Here is a 20,671-nt window from a genome sequence, read left to right on the forward strand (position 1 = left end):
CACATTCGTGAAAAGGGAAGGGTTTTGCAAATTATCCAGACTACAACACACTTGGATATATAGCAAAACCGTGGTTCTAAAGTGGTAAGTAACAGGGGCGGAACCAGAAATTTCAAAAAGAAGGGTTTCAGAATAAAAGAAAACAAAACAATTGTTGTCTCCAAAAAAAAGTTAGAATCCAATCACAGACCCTACGCCTGGTACGGCCACTGTGTAAATGATTTGTAACTTTGTATCTGTTGTACATGACAGGCTTGTTTGGTCTGCAGGCAAACTACCGAGTATTACCAACGATATTCGACTTTCTTGTGATCAACTGAAATGAATGCGCAGAATTCCATAATTAATGACCCTGACCTTTGCCTTTTTTTAATAGGTTTTTGATGTTCATTTTTTTATTGAGTCATAATTTAATTTTTTTTTATAAATAATATATCATTATATTGTTCAGTATAACTCTTTTCCTCGAGGTGTCTAATAGTTATTGTGTTTCAAGTGATACGACCATGAGACAAACGATTAAGTTATTAAATTTGTTTATTTTAGATTAAACTTGATGCACAAAAATGATTTCGTAGTGACGACAAAACACTTGCCACCAATTACAAATAATCAGAATGAAACGGCCAAATCGAACTGAAAAGTCTTTAACATGCTACATGCAAATGACCGAGAAACAAAAATGTTTGATTTTTCTACGGTCCAATTTTCAGATAACAGTCCGTGCTGTAATGTATATGAGTTAAGTCTGTTTCATTCCACTACGCAAGTTGGTATGAAAAATGAAAATGAATAGTCCTTTCTTAATTTACCGCAATGACCGTAATTTGAAAAATGGACTGAAAAGGTTATTTAAATATTGACAATTTTATCTAGTAAGAACAAAATAAAAACAAATCTTGCATGGCGTTATTCTGAAACCGTAGGAACATCTTGTTCTTTACCAAGATAATTTATAAATTCAGCCCTTCTCTTTGCAAGTTCAACACATAATTAAACAATATACGAGAGTTAACCTTTACACTTGTCAACCTCTTGACCTATGCATTTATCGACTTTCAACTTGTCGACCTGTAAACCTAATCTATTAACCTTCACACTTGTCAACTTGTCGACTTCATAATCTTTTGACCTTTAACCTTTACACTTGTCAACCTGTGGACCTATGCATTTATCGACTTTTCAACATGTCGACCTGTTAACCTTTTAACCTTTACACTTGTCAACCTGTCAACCTATCGTGCATTCATCACTTTTCAAGATGTCGACCTGTCAACCTGTCGACCTTTAAACCTGTCAACCTTGTAGACCTTTCTAGGGCCAATTTGTCAACATTTCAAGTGTAAACCTGTTGACTTGTTACTCTGTCAACTTATGTACAAACGTGACTAAACAGATTTAGTTCTTTTAAAGTTAAACATGTTAAACCGACGGAAATACAGTACCGTTTATATTAATTGACCCAATCTTACGAGGTATAGTTAGGTAGATTCCTTTCTGTCAGTTCGATAGAATGCCTACCACGCAGACCTATTTGTATTCTGATATAATGAGGTCGATAACTCCCTCAGTCCCGAGAAGACTGAAGACGGATAAAAAGGAATGGATAATATTGACATTCAAATACCAAAAACGTTAACTTTGTGGTAAATTATTTTGCTATAAATGTGTTATTTTCTATTTTGTGTACACATGGATTTTGTTCAGGTAAATAAATGTCCATTGTTTTTGATAAGAATGCAACCCATTTATTTTTAAGGGAGGGGGTGCATGGATTAACTTTTACGGGAAGAAATATCTTCATTCTAAATTCAAAGCCCCCTCCCCCTCCCTAAAAAAATAAATCGAAAGGTCCGTGCCTCTAACATGAATGTTATTTTAGAATTAAAACAATATTATTACTATCCGACTGAAATCTGAAATACAGAAACCGGCGAAGGAAGACAACCTCAATTTGTATTATATCTTATAATTTTGAATAATTGTAAGCCTAAGTTTCTTGTGTTACGTCAGGTTTATAAGTGTTTATTCTTAATGTGTTTCTTTGAAACTATATACTAATGTAATGTTTTATTTATGGTTTTGATAGACAATGTTAACGTTCAGTGTCACTTGCCTATTTTGACAATCGTATGATTCCCATTTAAAGGGTGCTTCGTTTAAATCCATTTATATACAACATTTTCAATTGGAATTACAATTTTGTGTGAATTTATATAAGAAAAGACCGTTGATATTCAAGCCATATTAGCCAGTCAAATATTAACATGATTCGTATCCGCAGAGATATTTTGTTATGTTTATCTTTCTTTTCACCTAAAACTTGGTATGTGACATAAATGCACTAATATGTTCGATGTAACAGATTACTATGACTTACAAAAAATTGACAAAAGATTCCAGAGGGATAGTCAAACTCATAGATCAAAAATTTGACAAATAATAGTACAAAAGACACAGCATAAAAAACAAAAGACTAAGCACCACGAACGCCACAAAAACTGGAGATGATATCAGATGCTCCGGAAGAGTAAGCAGATCCTGCTCCACATGTGGCATCAGTCGTGTTGCTTATGTTATTGCAAATCCGATAAATAGTCTAATTCGGTTGGTAAATTTCGTGAAAAGGAAAGGGTATTGAAATTACGAAAATAATGAACATATCCGATCTTTGAAACGGTTATTCTATAACAGTCAACCAACTCGTGATGTCGACTGTAAAATTTACGAAGGGATGATTCCAACTTCACTATTTCAAAATCTTGGTTTAATAGCTTTCTACGGGTTATGTTCTTCTCACATATGCTAAACAAAACTTTGAATAGACTTATTAAGAAGGGATATAGTTACGTTACTGTTGTCAGGTCATTAAAGATTGCATATGTTGGCGTTAATATTGATTCACTTATAGGGTCTTTGCATCGGAACTAAACACATTTATTATTAATAAACCAGTTTTTTGCATAACACGGGTTATGTTCTTCTCATATATGTTATGATGGTATGATACTAAACCCCTCACGGGGAGGATTGTGCCTGACATTCATATTATGAAGAAATAATTTTTTCAATCAGTTTAATTGAAGAATTGAGCTGTCATGTTAGTTAACTGCTAGTATTCTGATGTTATTTATGTATTATTGTCATTTTGTTTATTTTCTTTGGTTACATCTTCTGACATCAGACTCGGACTTCTCTTGAGCTGAATTTTAATATGGGTATTGTTATGCAATTACTTTTCGGCATTGGCTAGAGATATAGAATGAGGGTTGAGATCTTACAAACATGTTTAACCCTGCCGCATTTTTGCGCCTGTTGCAAGTCAGGAGCCTCTGGCCATTGTTAATCTTGTATTATTTTAACTTTTAGTTTCTTGAGTACAATTTGGAGTTTAGCATGGCGTTCATTATCACTGAACTAGTATATATTTGTTTAGGAGCCAGCTGAAGGACGCCCACGGGTGCGAGAATTCCTCGTTACATTGAAGATCTGTTGGTGACCTTCTGCTGTTGTCTGCTCTATGGTCAGGTTGTTGTCTCTTTGGCACATTTCCCGTTTCCATTCTCATTTTAATCCTAGTGAGCAGCAATCCTCTTTCAAATTATACAAAACAACAAACTGAATTTCGTAAAAAGATAATGATACATTTGTTTTATATTTCACAACTAATGTAAAAATTAAGGGTTACACATTGTGAAAGCAAATGAACTACACTTAAGTCATAATATGTAAGTGGAACTTAAAGCATGTTTAATCATAATCTTTATATCTTATCATTGTAAACCTTCTTGCGACTTTTTGATATATCTTTTCTCATTATAACATATTTTAAAAACAGAATATGCAAAGTACACTTAACATTTTATTTGCGTTTTAGTCCCGCCAACAATTCTTTCTCAAGAAACCATCACATATGATCAAGGAGGAAAAACAACTGTATTAAAATGGTATGTGCGGTCTTATTTACCACTTACGTCTGCTGTATGGTGTAGACTTCTTTCGAATAAAGAATGTTTGGACAAAGAGTCAAGTATGGAATCGAACGGCAAAGGACTGAGGACAGTTATCTTTGAGACATCTGAGGCACTTCAATCCGCTTCATACAAATGCAAGGCTAGTAATATAATTGGCACCGTGGAAAGTCTACCTGTACAGCTGAAAGAAAAAGAAAATGACGGTATGTATTATTGGTTATAATCATGATATAATGTAGCAATACAAATATAAATTATGTATCATCATTCGACTATGTACACAACGCCATCAGAACAGCAACAATTCCGTAACACAATTACTAGAGAAATGTCAATAATCTTCAGAACAACATGATAATTTTAGGGTGAACTTCCAAAAAATAACAACTAAAAAGAGGGAGGACTTGGTCTAGAAAATCGCATAACGTTTTTTTTGTTCATTATAAGTAAACGTTTAAAGCTTAGAGATTAAAAAATGAGTTCCTTGTTCAAACGAACTTCTTCTTTTTAATTTTGTTTTAAGAGCCTCTAGTGTCATCAACACATGAAGATATACAAACGGATATACATGAACTTTTTCAAAATGAAGAGTGTGGAAAACATTATTTTGCAAGAGTTATTCTTATTGGTAAAAATGGAGTCGGGAAAACCAGTTTAATGCGTAGATTACTGTGGGGGACAAAAGACCAGTCATCGTCTACCCAAAGTACAGACGGGATCGATATTAAGAAATGCAATATCAATATTGAAGATGGAAATTGGTACCCATGCAATAGTAAGAAGCTCTTATTAAAATTATACTATTTTATCATATGTTTAGAAGTAAAAACAGTAGTGTTGAATATTTGATAAATAGCCTGCTGTTTAATCCATATCGCGCAACTTTGATGCGCACCCTTTATCGCATACCCTTTATCACACCCTTTATCATACCCCTACTTTTTTTTTTACATAAAGTCATTTTGTGAAATATTTTCAAAATAGGTCCAATAGAACGGTCATTCGGGCATGACACAATTTATTGAATAACGTCATTATTTGGTATGTACATGTGACGTCATGAACGTCAAATTTTCATATTTTTTGGCACACTAAATGCAACTATAAAAAATACAAAACACACAAAAAAATACAATAATAAAAAAAGATTTTTAAAACAACACACGCAAATTGTAAGGTAACCCAAGAGCTTTTGGTAAGTAATTGAGCAGTTCTTTTAAGGCTTTTAAAACAAGACAAAGGTAGAACTGAAGGTAACCCATTGGTATGGATCAGAAAACAGTTCATATAATATAGTACTCTCCTCTTGAAATATATGATAAAGCGTATAAAACATGGCAAAATCCGTAACACATGCCGTATCATCCTCGACCAATATCATCCCTCGGGCATAAAGGCCATTGGGCTGGTATTGATGTCTCGGGATAATACGACATATGATACAGATTTTGCCATGTATTATTCTCTAATTATCATGTATTCACATAATAGATAATATAAATAAAAAATAAAACAACTATAGAATTACTTTTGTAAAATAGTTTGACCTCGTACATCACCGAAGACAAATTATATGGCGAAATGCAAAGCTTGTGTAATAAAACATTTATGGTTAAAGCTATTACCACCAATGGGTCGATTTGTCTTCTTGTGGACTGTTAGTCCGTAATAATATCACTAGCCGAACAGCAAAAACCTTGGTTCCGTTATAAAGATATTGTATAGTTGAAACGAACTGTTGTAAAATTGTGGTGATACGTTTATATTCAGGAATATACTTTCATTATGCTAAGCTCTTATTTTTTTTTCTGGTTATGATTATAATTGATGTCCATTATGGTGAATAAGCCCTTCAACTTCTACATCGTTCATTGATGAAAAGACATTAGTTTTCGCGCCTGTGCAGTGAAATTGGTATCGTTAGATTTATTGTTAACAGATATATATTTTTTACTATATTCAAGAGCTGTCGAAAAACACAACTAGGTTACTGAAGCTGTGTTATTTTCTACATTTGTCAACCAAGTCGTTAATGTCGAACAACTGCGAACGAGAAAAATATCAATCTTTTTCTTGTCATGATTTTCGCAAATAATTTGAAGCGGACGTTTGTGTGAAGGTTGATGACGATTAACTTATTTAACAATCTTGTTTTAGATATATAATCATGTAAACGTACCTAAAATAATATCCCTTCATTAAACGCGTGTTTGGCTTTAATATAAAATTTCAACTCTCGTATCTATGACATGTTTATTTTACAACCAAAGGGTCGATGCCACTGCTGGTGTAGTTTTAATTACCCGAGGGTAGCACCAGACTAGTAGTCAGCACTTCTGTGTTGACTTGATTTATCATTGATATGTTCATAATTAAGTTAACTGTTAACAAAACTTTGAATTTTTGAAATACATAAAATAATAAAGCTTTTCTACCTCAGTTAAAGATTACCTTAGCTGTGTTTGGCATAACTTTTAGGATTTTTGTTCCTAAATATTCTTCAACTTCACTAATTTTAATGTATTTTGTTTTATATCTTGGGCGTCTCAAGTACACAGGTTTTTCTCACTAGGTAGCCATGTTAATATGGAATGTTATGGTCCACAATGCTTTTCATCTTCGTACCTTTTTTGGCCTTTTAAAAATTGTTTGATTCGAGCGTAACTGATGAGTCTTTTGTAGAACGCGCGTCTGGCGTAAATATAAAATTTCAATCCTTGGTATCTATGATGAGTTTATTTATAGATGTCGTGTGTACAAAGTGCATTTGTAGATTAAACATAAAGAACGCTAAAACCTTAACATTTGAAAGCAAAGAGATAAATTTTACATGGACACGTCAGGAATTGTTAAAAATACAAATATAATGATACAATTGAACAATATAAATCAGAAGATTTGGTAAAGTGTAAATGAGACAAAATTTCGTCAAGGTCACAATGTATAACAAATAAAATTTAAATATCAAAGTACGGCCTTAAACACAGTGCCATTACGCTCACAGAACCACAAGCTATAAAGGGCACCAACATGACTATTGTAAAACAATTCAAACAGGAAACCAACGGTCTTATCTATATAAAAAAGATCTTCGCCCTTAGAAAGTAATGTAACATAAGAAATGTAAATGACTAACTATAAAATAGCAATTGAAATGGCTTAAGGGGGCTCGCGGGTATAACTAATTTTTTTCTTTAATTTCCAAATATAGGATTATGTTATTTTTTTCTATAAATAAATTTTATCCTATTCTAAATGGAAGAATAAAATAAAAATACGGGGTCACCGTATATTTATGCTCACAATTTTCCTTCGAAATAAGCATGCATTTTTGTTGAGATATTTTTTTTTCTGTTGAACTAATAGGAGAAAAAAAAAGTAATAACGAAAATAAAAAAAGACTAAATTACAGAAATCGGTTAAAATTTACAATAGTTTAGTTTAAGTACAGTTTATTTGCAAAAGATAATAACAAATACAGATCACCGATGAGTTTTAAAATTTATTTTAATTTTGATGCAAAAAAGGCATTTTTTCACAAGAGGGAGATGATTTGGAGCTTTTTCAATGATTCAAATTTTTTAAAAGTCACCTGGAGCCAGAATGAATTGTTTTTGTACCATGTCATTAATTAACATATACTAGTGCGATAAATAAAATTTGTTGTGAAAAAAAACCCCCAAAAAACAAATGTTTCAATTTTTGGTGATTTTTGTGTATCCACTAGTCTTCTCAAATAGACATTTACACAAAAAAAGAAAACAGACACTTAACGAAACAAATTAATCAATGACACAATTCAAAACAATTTAAAAAAACGTGGGTGCCTATATAACGTAGACTGTACGGGTCGTAATAAAAAGGTATATGAATTAACTCATCATAGATACCAGGACTAAATTTTATATATACGTCAGACGCGCGTTTCGTCTACAAAAGACTCATCAGTGACGCTCGAATCCAAAAAAGTTTAAAAAAAAGAGCCAAATAAAAGTACGAAGTTGAAGAGCATTGAGATCCAAAATTCCTAAAAGTGTTGCCAAATACAGCTAAGGTAATCTATGCCTGAGGAAGAAAAGCCTAAGTATTTCAAAAAATTCAAAATTTTGTAAACAGTTAATTTATAAATATAACAACATCAATGATAATTCATGTCAGCACAAAAGTGATGACTACTGGGCTTGTGATACCCGCGGGGAAATAAATTTCCATCAGCAGTGGCATCGACCCAGTGGTTGTAAATAAACTCATCATAGATACCAGGACTAAATTTTATATATACGCCAGACGCAGAGTTTCAAAAAATTAACTCCTAGCGGGGACGTAATTATTGCATTACAGAAATATTACCGTGTATTTTAGGATGTTAAATGCCGTTTTTAACAACTTTTTCAGGTACAGCAAAATTCACATCTCAATTCTTTGTATCTATGAATGAATTAAGTAAATGTTTTAAATAATTTATGGTTACGAAATCCCTAACTCAATAATATACCAGTGATTGTTTACTTTCGTAAGAATTAATTTGATCTTTGGTGCATAGTTGTATCATTGTCAATCATACCACATCTCATTATTTGTATATAAACATACAATTCAAGTGTTGTCTTCTACAATGATAACTTAGGTGATATATTCGAGAATACTGCAGAGCTCAGTTGAACACCAAACACTTACGTGATGTATCGATTGTCAACAAGCACTGAGACAGCAAATACTTTACGTTCTTATTTCCGTTTTAGCAGTTCAATATTTCTTATCTTCCTTTCATGATTTAAATAAATCAATCTTCAAATTATCTATTTCAGATTTGATTTTTCCATTGTTAAAAAATGTCATTACTTATATCAACGCTGGGCATAATTAGATTCCGTTTCTAACCAAATATTAACAACCCAAGTGTCTCATCCACATATTCAATTACTGCTCTGTAAAATACATGTTAAATGAATTCAAATGAATACGTACGAATACTTTCATATGCCTAAAATATAACCTGCTTAAACTGTTTTTATTAACTCGTATAGTAGGAATATTTTCAAGGTTCATAACTTTTTGTATTTTAGTTGCAATCTTTAATACTAAAATTTATTTTTTTCTCTTGAAAGCTGTAGATAATGAAAAAAACGAAAATACAATAGCAGTCGATAATAAAACCACACAATAATCTCTGTCCAATGAGTCATGTTTTTTGATCGACACATATCATGGTATCGTATAATAATCGATGTATATAAAGGCAATAATAAATTACTGCCGTTTAATCGTCATAAATCGATTATTCTAAAACTAATCCGGGTCACAAATAAAAACTTAGGTAAACACATCAATTTTACGGGGAAAGAAAACCCGGAAAATCAGAAACTTTTAAAAAACAAACGCATAAATATATAGAAACGGGCTATTTGACAGCAACTGCTATATTACTGAGTAGGTATAGGACATTTTAAGAGAACTGGTGGGCTGAACCTGGTTTTCTGGCTAGCCAAATCTTCCACGTATATGGGAATGTTAAAAACCCCGCTGAAATTAACATTACGTGAGAGGAATATGGTATAAATAAATGCAAGCACACTCAGGACAGAGAAATACATTAATGCATGATAGAAAAGTACATTTCAACATGTAAACCACAGAATTACTACGAACACCTACACATGATTTACAACTTAAAACATATACAGAACAATAGAATAATGAACTGTGCATCTGACGAATGTCACATAATAACATACGAACAGTAAAGTTTGTATCACATCTTTTTCTTCTTTATACGTGTATCGTCAACACTAGAGTTATTATGCTCTGCATTGTAATACAACAGAAAAAAAGCACGCTGAAACTAAAGATTGATTGCTTATTCTTTATCATTCTCACAGAGATAGATCACGATCTAGCCAGATTGATTCAACAGGTGTATACAGAGAAGAAAGAGAATAAAAACGAAGCGTCCGAACAAAATATTGAACACACCTATTTTGGTCAAAGGAATTCAAGCTTCAGTTCAGACGACTCAAAAGCTGGCATCAACCAGGCACTCGTTCTACAGAAGAAAATGACCAATGACGATCAAATGACAGTGAGTATCCAGTCATGGCAAGATATAACAGATCAAATAGAAGATTTTGAAAGCAGTTTTAACGTTGGAACTAGTAATTTTACAGAAGATAGTTCCGATATGATTGACACATCTGTTGATGAAATAAAACAGGAAAATACAAATAATGTTATCGACGAAAGTAATGAAAACGTTAAAACGATGAACGATGGTCCGGACATAGGGAAAACAAATCAATTCAAAAGGTTTGAAAACAATCCAATGAAAAGCAATGAAATTGAAAATGAAAGAGATATACAAAGTGAGGAGAAGATAGTCCAAATGACTAATTCCATCATGCAATCATGTGTTCGTCCTAATGCAAATGATTCGCATGATATGTCGGCGTTCTGTGCATTGTGGGATTTTGCTGGTCAGAAAGATTTCTATGCTACGCATCAAGTCTTTCTATCAAAGTGTGCAGTTTTTCTACTAGTGACAGACAGTTTAGAGTCTAGTTGTGCTGAAAAATTATGGATTGATTTCCAAGACACAGCACGTAAGTTCTTGAATGGAATTAAGTTTAATTCTTTTTTTGAGATTTGAAAATCGCAATTGAGTTTCAATTTAAAAAAAACAAACAAATCTATTTCGTTTTACAGACTTATAAACGACCGAATATAATGTGTTTCTGTTTCTGTTTAATTAGTTAAGTACAACTGTTTAACCCTTCTGAATGCATAATAAAATCTTCACATTCCTGTACAAGAAAAATTACAAAAAAAAAAGCTACAAGGTCATTATAAAAAGAAAAGTTCATAAAAAACTCATAGAATTGAACGTTATCAACTACGGGAACGAGTGGACATCGAATGTCCTATAAATGTCTTGGTACATGAATTGTTGAAATTGGCGAGTTAACCTAGTTTTAAAGCTAATTAAACCCCAAACATGTATGAGAGTTAGTTAAAATTGTTCCGTTATAGTAAAAAAAATTGGTGGCTTCATGCAAACAACTTAATACATGTAATTGGTGAATATGACAACACTTGGGATATAACCGCTAAAACTGTGTAAACTTACATCACAAACATAAAACACAACTGACAAAAGATGTTTATAAAGCATACAAATAAATACAAAAAGACGCCAACACAATTGTGGTTTTTATTGTTGATAGCCATAGTCAGGTACTGCTTAGTAAAGACAACAGTAGTATAACGCTGTTCAATAGTAATAAATCGAATGAGAGAACACAAATTCGTGTTACAAACTAAAACAGAGAGAAACACATAAACTGCAAGAGGAAAACAACGGAAAAACGGAAACGCTGAAGTATAACAAATCAAACGCCAATGCAACAAACATAGTAAGGCACTATTAGATAATAATTGCGATATTCCTGACTTTGTACAGGACATTTATGAAAAAAATCGTAGGTGGATCTTAGTTTTTTGCTAGGCAAATATCGCGGTTATTAGCAATATTTAATATACCGTATATTGACATCATAACATGACAGAAAAAAAATACTTTAGTTGAAACAAACACTATATCCATTCTTTCATGGATTACATTTTAGAATTAGAAAGGTTCTGCTCTATTGGTGCTCCTTTATTGTTAGCAAATGTGTCATGTCTTATGTCAAAGAAGATTTTTTTATCAGAATTAATTAGTATTCATTTTGTTCATGTATGTGCTAATGGTATGTTCCATTGTAGAGCGACTGTTTTTTTTACAGAGTATGTCAGATTTTGGTTTGACGCTATTCATTGTTACTGGTCAACTACGAAAGAAAACAGATTAGATCCTCCAATAATAGTTGTATGTACAAATGAAGACAAAATAAAGGTACAGTTCTGCTTAACAATACGTTTTCTTGATATTTTTAAAATGCATAAGGACGTCAAACAAAACTGAAGTTTTGTTGATACTAGTAACAAAAGTAAGCAAGAAAAGATAAATAGAATAAATTTGCCAAATGAAAATATGCCAAAAATAAAAAAATAAAAAAATAAGATTACAATCAATCATTTAAAAAAAAACTCGACTTAACATAGATCCGTAGCATTGAATTGAATTTCCATGTTCGATCATAACACACATTGCGATGCCTGTCAGAATTGCAATGGCTTATGGTGTGTGACGAGGTATTTCATCTCAGAAAATAAGACTTATATGTCAAATTTAATTCTAAGACATTTTCAAACTGATAACTCATTAGAGAAAATGCCTAGAACATGACGAAAGTTCATAGAAAAATCTCAAATTCCTTCACAGAACAAAACATGATCAACATTTTACCCGCTAACAGCAACACATAAACAAATGAGTACATGTAAGCAACAATGAAGTACCCCATCTAAAACCTGTTAACATGTGGCTCCTGAAAAAGGGGTAAAAGTTCTTTTCAAGTAGGAATCTGGAGACTAGTCACCTCTGGGAAAATTTAGCCATATTTTACAGAGCATGCTTTATTATCTAAAGAAGTATAAACGTACACTTATAGAACTGATTGATTGTAGAACATTCAAGTACAACAAAGATGAATTTCGGTCTGTTTTGTAGTTCTTATAACAAGTTAATTTCAAACAGTTACATACTATGTATAGAGATTTTGTCAACACAATATAGGTTAACATAAGTATTGAAATTTATTTGCATAACTTTTGAACTATATCTTACACAATCCAAATGAAGATAGCGTTATATGTTGTTGAATATATCCGTTATTCGGAATCTAGAATGTTCTTAAATAAATTTGGCCATAGAGTGTGATACATATAGATATACAATGATGTGTTACTAAAGTTCTCCCATTGGTGTCGATATGAAAATATAATACGGTTGACAAACTTGATTGCTGAATACGGATATTACGGAGGAAAAACATGTGTTGTCATCATGCATATTGAAAATGTATCTATGATATTATTATGTACACAGAAGAAATAATTTAGGAAAACAATATCTAAACAGCATCAGTATTTTACGTGGGTTTCCTTTTATAATTTGTCATTCAATCAAAGCTGCATTCAATGTATCTTTTGAATTATGAGCGCATCATACTCAATTTAAAATCATAGTAGCGATCATACTGACTACGAACTCTATATTAATCTATATAGTTGACTATTCAAATATATCTGTGCCAGAGATAACTAGGGATATTTGCAGTTGTGTGTTGACATACAATATGTACTGTTTTTATCAACTTAACGCAATACCAGAAGCTTGTATTATTTTGATAATTGACCAGTAAAAGGAAACTCTAGAAAACATCAACAAGGTTCAATCTACACTTAGGAAATTGTCAAATGAATGATAGTGTTTTCGAAAATGATTTTTATTTTCAATACTGTCATAAAATCGAATTGATTAATATTCTTTTAATATTGGATACTGATACACAATAGAGCATACTGAAGGTACAATGTTGTATTATTTGAAGCTTTAACGTCAACATGCCATTCTAAAGCAATTGTATAACAATGGTTCTGATTGATTGAAAATTAGCGTGAATACGTTATTTTCATATCTATAACTAAATTGAGACAAAATTTTGAATTTTGGAATGTATTAAAAATAGGGTCGAAAGATACCAGAGGGACAATCAAACTCATAGATATGCAATATGTACACTGAAGGATTCTTTTGATATAGTATTAATACATGCTAAGGAGGAAAAGAAGCCAGTAAGCGCTCGTTCTTTTACGTTTGACACCAGAACCATACATACGACGTCACATTGTTTTTGATGCAACAGATGAAAACAGATTTTGCAGAATTTTGCATTGAAATAACGATAACTGTATAGTGTATGATTCTTTGTGAACATCCATAGGCAGTCTTACTTTCGCAAACATCTGTTAACCTGTTAGCTCAATTTGCGACATTAAAATTACTGATGGACGTCCACAAAGCTCCAAAGACAATACAATTAGCCTTAATTTAAAGGAAATTACACGTGTACAGTTATTGTTTGTTTGCTAAAAGTCATTAGAGCATCAAGCTACTAGCGTCATAGCTAATTTAATGCGTATTGTATAGTAAACACTCTGACAAACTGTAATTACTAGATTTGTGGTATTAAATGACATATTTGCCAATATTAGTAAAGACAATTGTATATTAGTTATCACATATGTATATTACAGGATCCGCACAAACGTACAAAGCGTCAAAACAAATTCAAAAAGAATTTATTCAAGATTCTGAAACAACAACAAAAAGAACATTTGAGAAACATTTATTTTGTTTCGAATATTGAAGATGACGACCTTGTGTTTGAAGAGATACGAAAAGAAATATCAAGCCATGCTATGACTATGAAAGATTGGGGTAGAAACTGTCCACTTAAATGGCTTTTATTTCAGCAAGTTATAGCAAGGTTGAAAGACAGTCAAGTGCCCATTGCCACAACTACGAATTTACTTACAATTGCAAAACATGACAGCATTGGCATACACAATGATGATGAATTTAAACGATGTTTGCAATACTTTAATGACATCGGAACAGTTATTTACTTTGATGAGGAAAATTTAAAAGATCATGTTATTTTGGACTCAAAATGGCTGATTGATGCTTTTAGATGTCTTGTATCTGATAAAATAGAATTTTCTATCGAACTTTCAAATGACTGGCAAACACTAAGAGAAACTGGAGAACTGACTTCCGAACTAATATGTCTTTTGTTTCGGAAAGAACCAAAATTGAAGTTTTTGGAGAACGAAAAACATTTACTTGAAGTTATGAAACGGTTCGATATTATTGTGAAGCTGTTGGATGCAAACGCATTATACATGCCATGCATGATGGACTCCTGCTCTTTTAACAAAATTAAGAAAAAGTTAATGAACACAAATCAAATCGTAAACATTACTAGTTGGTTATGCTTAGAGTTTGAGTTTCTTCCCCCAGCTTTTTTCAATCACATTCTTGCGTGGTACATCAAGAATTATCCTGTGAGTGCTATATTTGAAAAAGGGACTCGTACCAACAGGAAAGCACTTTATCGTCAGATTGGTGTATTTGATTTAGATCATTCTCGTTGTCAACAACTAGTGGTTTGTGAAGGACCAAATGTCATTGCCATTCAGGTATGGGATACACTAATGGCCGGTCAACAATTTGGAAATTTAGCCAAAAAACTATTTGAATTCGTTAATAAAATTGAAAAAAGATACAGTTTACAGATATCATATACAAAATCATTCAAATGTAAAAATGGTGACTTTAATATAAATCGAAGGAGAATGCATGAGTTAATCACTGAAAAGTATCGTTGTCTTGAACATTCAACCAATCACGTGTCTGCCGATTTAGTACAGCCTTGGGGATTCATCGATGATTTACAGTAAGTACAACAATAACTGAAATGATGTATCATTATATTATTAGCTACGGTTTATATATTTTGTAACAGAACGGTACCATTGGAATATGGTTATTTTATAATAACAGCTTAATTGGCTCAGTGGTCTGTGTGTTCATTGCAAATATGGTGTTGTACTCTGTCGTTAACGACTTCGTCATCGATTGATTTTCTTGTTATAATATAAATGTTTGTTTTGTCATATCTGGGATGTTAAAGCTTATAATTGGATGCGCTTATTTTAAACATCCGTATACGAAACTGTATGAGCCTCTATCAGTTGGTCTAATTGACAAATCATATTACATTTTCGTATTTGTTAACTACTACCCTTGATCAGGTATGTGCCTCAGCGTAATATAATTGAAAGTTCATTAATTATGATAGGCAAAACGTGTCCAAGGTATTTATTAGTTCTAAACTATGCTTACTTCTAACATTATTTATCAAGTCACATGAAAGCAAACAATGTAGAGAACATGATTTGTTTATGTTTATTGTTTTTATCACCTAACAGAGTTGGAGTTTACATATTATATCAAGAATAATTTAGTTGTCTTATTATCTATTTCTATCACCCGAGGAGTTATAACGTTCAGGAAATTACTCTTCTGTATATTTCTACATTAAAACATGTTACCCAGTTAATGCATACATTTGAAGTCTTAAGGTGTAACACCACCAAATTATAGTACGTCACATCTGGTTTCATACGAAAAAAAAGTGTCGGATGTTCTACCTATAGATATAGAAGAGTATCAATCACTACCTCAGGCATAGATTACCTTAGTTGTAATTGGCAACACTTTTAAGAATTTTGGATCTCAATGCTCTTCAACTTCCTACTTTATTTGGCTTCTTGAATCTTTTTTTTTTGTATTCGAGCGTCACTGATGTGTCTTTTGTAGACGAAACGCGCGTCTGGCCTATATATAAAATTTAGTCCTGGTATCTATCATGAGTTTCTTCATACCATATGAAGCTTCATTTCTCGTTCGTTGCGATCACTTGCGAAAATGTTACACATTGTGACTTGTGGCTGATATTTAACAATGCTTTCTAACTATGAAGATCAACTAGTGTGTTTGCTTTGTTATATTTATTGGAATAAACATGGTATCGAAAAAACAGATTTAACTGAATTTAGTGTAGATATCTTTAAAAAGGAATAATCGATGAAGTGAAAAAAAAAATTAAATTATGATTTTGTTTGTTTCAAACATTTATGAAAACCGAATTATGAAATAATATTTGGTTATCAGCAGTCAGTTTTGATTTAATTTTGTGAAAATAAGCTAAACACCGATGATGTATTATTGGTTTGCCGTCAATAATTAAAAGTCATTTGAATCGGTATCCATGCGAACTTTAGTTGAAACCGAAACAGGGATTGGATAACATGTTAAGTTATTGATAAGAAAGTAATGTCATATGTGAGATACTGCAACAATCGGGAAGACGTTTATGTTGACTTTTTTTGTATTAAAATAATCGTCTAAATACAGATGAAACGATGGTATACTTATTTTTTAATCTATGATATTAAATCAAACAGGCATAGAAAAATATCTATTATAAAAGTAATGTAATTTACTTTAATATGAATGAATCGCGTCTGCAATATAATGACTATTAAAGTTAAAACACATTACACTCCTTCGACCTAAGTAAACATGGCCATTCAAGAATATATTGAGAGTGATATATTTCCAACATTTCATCCTCAAGAAAACTGTTATGTATACTCTAAAATTAAATTTCATTATTTAAATATATAATTTGTTGAAAGCAACTGAGCTTTTCTATCTATCTAACGCCCTTACCTTCGTTTACGTCACCATGCACATTAGCTTCATAATAATGTACGACTGTTATTAGCTTGAGCAATATAACGATATAACATGAATCAGTGATGTCATTATGCCTTTGGAGAAGTTACTAGCGATGTCCAAATGAAACCAATCAGTATTATACAATTGTATGTGATATATCATAGAAGGATTAGTTTATTCTCTTTTTATTATTTTTAACATCATTAAAGTAATGGTATTCAGGGAAGTACATGTCTGTATTACATGTATTAGTAGTGACATTTTAACATTGAACTAATGTAATGATTCATACTGTTAATCAAGGTAACATGATCATGATGATTATATGATTTATTGATCGTAAAAATGCTTTTTTATGATTTCAGGGAGATAATAGATCAAGAGTGAGTAGTGATATGTTTTATTCAAGCTTTATTTGTTGACAACTATATCGATTCTGTAATTGACCTTAATATAAACCAATAGCGTCTGAAATGCAACACATGTGAAATTGTCCACACATTACACTCATCCATTCTAGGCAAACATGACCCATAAGGAACTTATGAAAGTGTTCTCTTGTTTAGTCCTCCATCCGCGAGAATGTAGGTCAGAATACTTAAAAACAAAATTGTACTTTTGAAATATATAATTTATTTAAAGCAACAATTTTTTTTCTATTTATTTAATGCCCTTTACCTTCGTATACCTTTTCAACTGTTTTTTTTGGAATCGAGCGTCACTGATTAGTCTTTTTGTATACGAAACGCGCGTCTGGCGTACATACAGAATTTAATCCAAGTATCTATGATGAGTTTATTTATATACATTCCAATTCACAGTCGGTACATAATTAAGTACGGCTTTTACTTGCGTGAGTAATATAACGGTATTACATGAATCAGTGACGTCATTATGTCTGTGGAGAAGATATCAGCGAAATTAGATTAAGTAAGAAGATGTTACGTCATGTGTAAAACTGACACAAGAGCTAGACAGATACAATGTAAAAGAAAACGTTATCAAGCTTTTTTGTTTAGTGTAAAACTGTCATAGGAGGTAGAAAAATACAATGTTAAAATACGATAAGCAGATTCTCAGATTTTTTACGTATATATATATTTATATATATAATAGAGTTTCAATACGATGTGAAGCTTTATTCTTATTCTCTGCGCTTTTGTTCTTTCAAACATATATAACACATCCGAATTATGAAATAAACTTCCACTATAAAAAGTTAGTTATAGAACTTTGTCAAATTCAGCCTTAAACATCGATGATGGTTTATTGATTTGGAGTCAATAATTCAACTCTTTTGAATCGGTATTCATGCGAACTTTAATTAAAACCTACATGGGGATGGGATAAGCATGTTTAATTATTGATAAGGAAATAGTGTCAGCAGTGAGATACGCAAGCCACCGGGAAGACCTTTGTGTTGGATTTTTTGTAATACAATAATCCTTTAAATACAGATGAAACGATAATGTACTTATTTTTTAAATCTATGATATTAAATCAAACAGACATAGAAAAATTGCTATTTTAAAATTGTACGTGATATATCATAGTAAGATTAAGTTATTCTTTTCTATCTTTTTTTTTTAAATCAAAAGAGTCATACTGTCCAAGGAATCACGTATCTGTATTTAGTAACATGTTAACATGCTACTCATGTTATGCATCATACTATAGATCAAGATACGATATATAATTTATTAATCACCGATTATCCTTTTTATGATTTCAGATTTGAACAAATATCAGTAGTGATATTTTCAAATTTAAGCTTTATTCGATGACATTGCTAAACATTCTGTAATTGACTTTAATATATATGACTCGCGTCTGCAATATAACAACTAATAAAGTTTAAACATATTACACACCTTCGACCTACGTAAACATGGCCATTCAAGAATATATTGAGAGTGATATATTTCCATTCATCCATCGTCAATAAAACTGTTAAGTATACTCTAAAATAAAATTTCATTATTGAAATATCTAATATGTTGAAAGCAACGGAGCTTTTCTATCTATTTAACGCCCTTATCTTCGTTTACGTCACCATGCACATTAGCTTCATATTTCTCTACGGCTGTAGTTAGTAGCTTGAGCAATATTACATGAATATATGAGATCATTGTGTCTGGTGAGATGTTTTCAGCGATGTCCAAATAAAACCAATCGGTATTATACAATTGTACGTGATGTATCACAGAAGGATTTGTTTATTCTCTTTGTATTGTCTATGTATTTTAAACATCATTAAAGTAATGATATTTAGGGAATTACATATCTGTATTTAGTGACATGTTATTATTGAACTCATATAATGAATCATACTGTAGACCAAAGTAACATGATTATATTATTTATTAATTGTGGAAAATACTTTTTATGATTTCAGGCAAAAGAGACTTGAAAGGTGAGTAGTGATATATTTAACTTCAAGCTTTATTTGTTGACAACAATAACAATTATGTCGTTGACCTTACTATTACAGTCCGTGTAACGTAAAAGTTAACAATACGAACGATGCCCGAACCACGTACGTACGATGCCCGAACGATGTACGTACGCTTCCCGAACGGTGTACGAATGCAAACGAAACGCTGACCGAACGTTGTACGGACGCTGAACGAATGATGTACGAACGAAACCATGTACCATAAACCATACCATAAACGATATCATAAGCGCCCTTTTATCGTATATCCTATGGTTTTGCGTTAATCGTAATACCGTATCGTATAGCGTACATCGTTTCGTTTAGCGTATATCGTATCGTTTAGCGTACACCGTTTCTTGGCGTTCATAGTTTCGTTTAGCGTATATGTTTTTTTTTAAATATAAAACATGAATTGTATTCTGTTAAATCTTTTTATATAGGTGATAATATGCGTAAAATTCGGATCAATCAACATTTTTTTGAAAATAGCCTATAGTATCACCCTTTGTTTTCAAATGAACAATTCAAGTTATTTTAGATGGAAGTCGAAATTAAATAATGTTCTTACAAAAATATATTCCGTGTCTTAAGGTTGATTTTTTGTTCAAAAAGATTGTTAAATATTTTTTATGTATTCTCTTTTAGAGCATACTTTTAAAATCGACTGAATAGCAGTTTTATCTATATATGTCGTAATTAAACCATTTAGTTTTGTATCATAGATTTGTTTATTCATTTTAAAATCAGACAAAAAAAGCCAAAATATTCGAGAAATTTCAAACAAAAACAATAACTGATTATGTGCCTCATCAACTCCAAACATAAATCCCTACCAATGTACAAACGATTGAGTGTTATTTTACCTATAATGCCCTTTACTTTAAACAATCATCATTCAACAATTGTCCGGCAAAAAACTAGACCATTTCCTTCTATTCCTGATTTTTCTTATACCATTTTCCTTAATTTCCTTTTATCATTTTCCTCTGTTCTTTATTTTGCCCGTTATACTCT

At 31.7% G+C, this 20,671-nt stretch overlaps 1 protein-coding gene across 1 annotated transcript in view; it reads left to right on the plus strand.

Annotated features, from left to right (window-relative positions):
* Window positions 1-20,315, plus strand: part of LOC139526504 (uncharacterized) — a 37,171-nt gene extending 16,856 nt beyond the window's left edge. Inside the window, exons 9-16 of the mRNA XM_071321657.1 lie at window positions 3,878-4,177; window positions 4,498-4,749; window positions 9,854-10,570; window positions 11,753-11,862; window positions 14,169-15,370; window positions 17,586-17,603; window positions 19,616-19,633; window positions 20,303-20,315. Of these exons, the coding sequence (XP_071177758.1) occupies window positions 3,878-4,177; window positions 4,498-4,749; window positions 9,854-10,570; window positions 11,753-11,862; window positions 14,169-15,370; window positions 17,586-17,603; window positions 19,616-19,633; window positions 20,303-20,315 (2,630 nt within the window). The remainder of the gene's footprint in view (window positions 1-3,877; window positions 4,178-4,497; window positions 4,750-9,853; window positions 10,571-11,752; window positions 11,863-14,168; window positions 15,371-17,585; window positions 17,604-19,615; window positions 19,634-20,302) is intronic.
* The last annotated feature ends 356 nt before the right edge of the window (window positions 20,316-20,671 follow it).

Source organism: Mytilus edulis, chromosome 6, assembly GCF_963676685.1.
Source record: "Mytilus edulis chromosome 6, xbMytEdul2.2, whole genome shotgun sequence".
Lineage (NCBI taxonomy): Eukaryota > Metazoa > Mollusca > Bivalvia > Mytilida > Mytilidae > Mytilus > Mytilus edulis.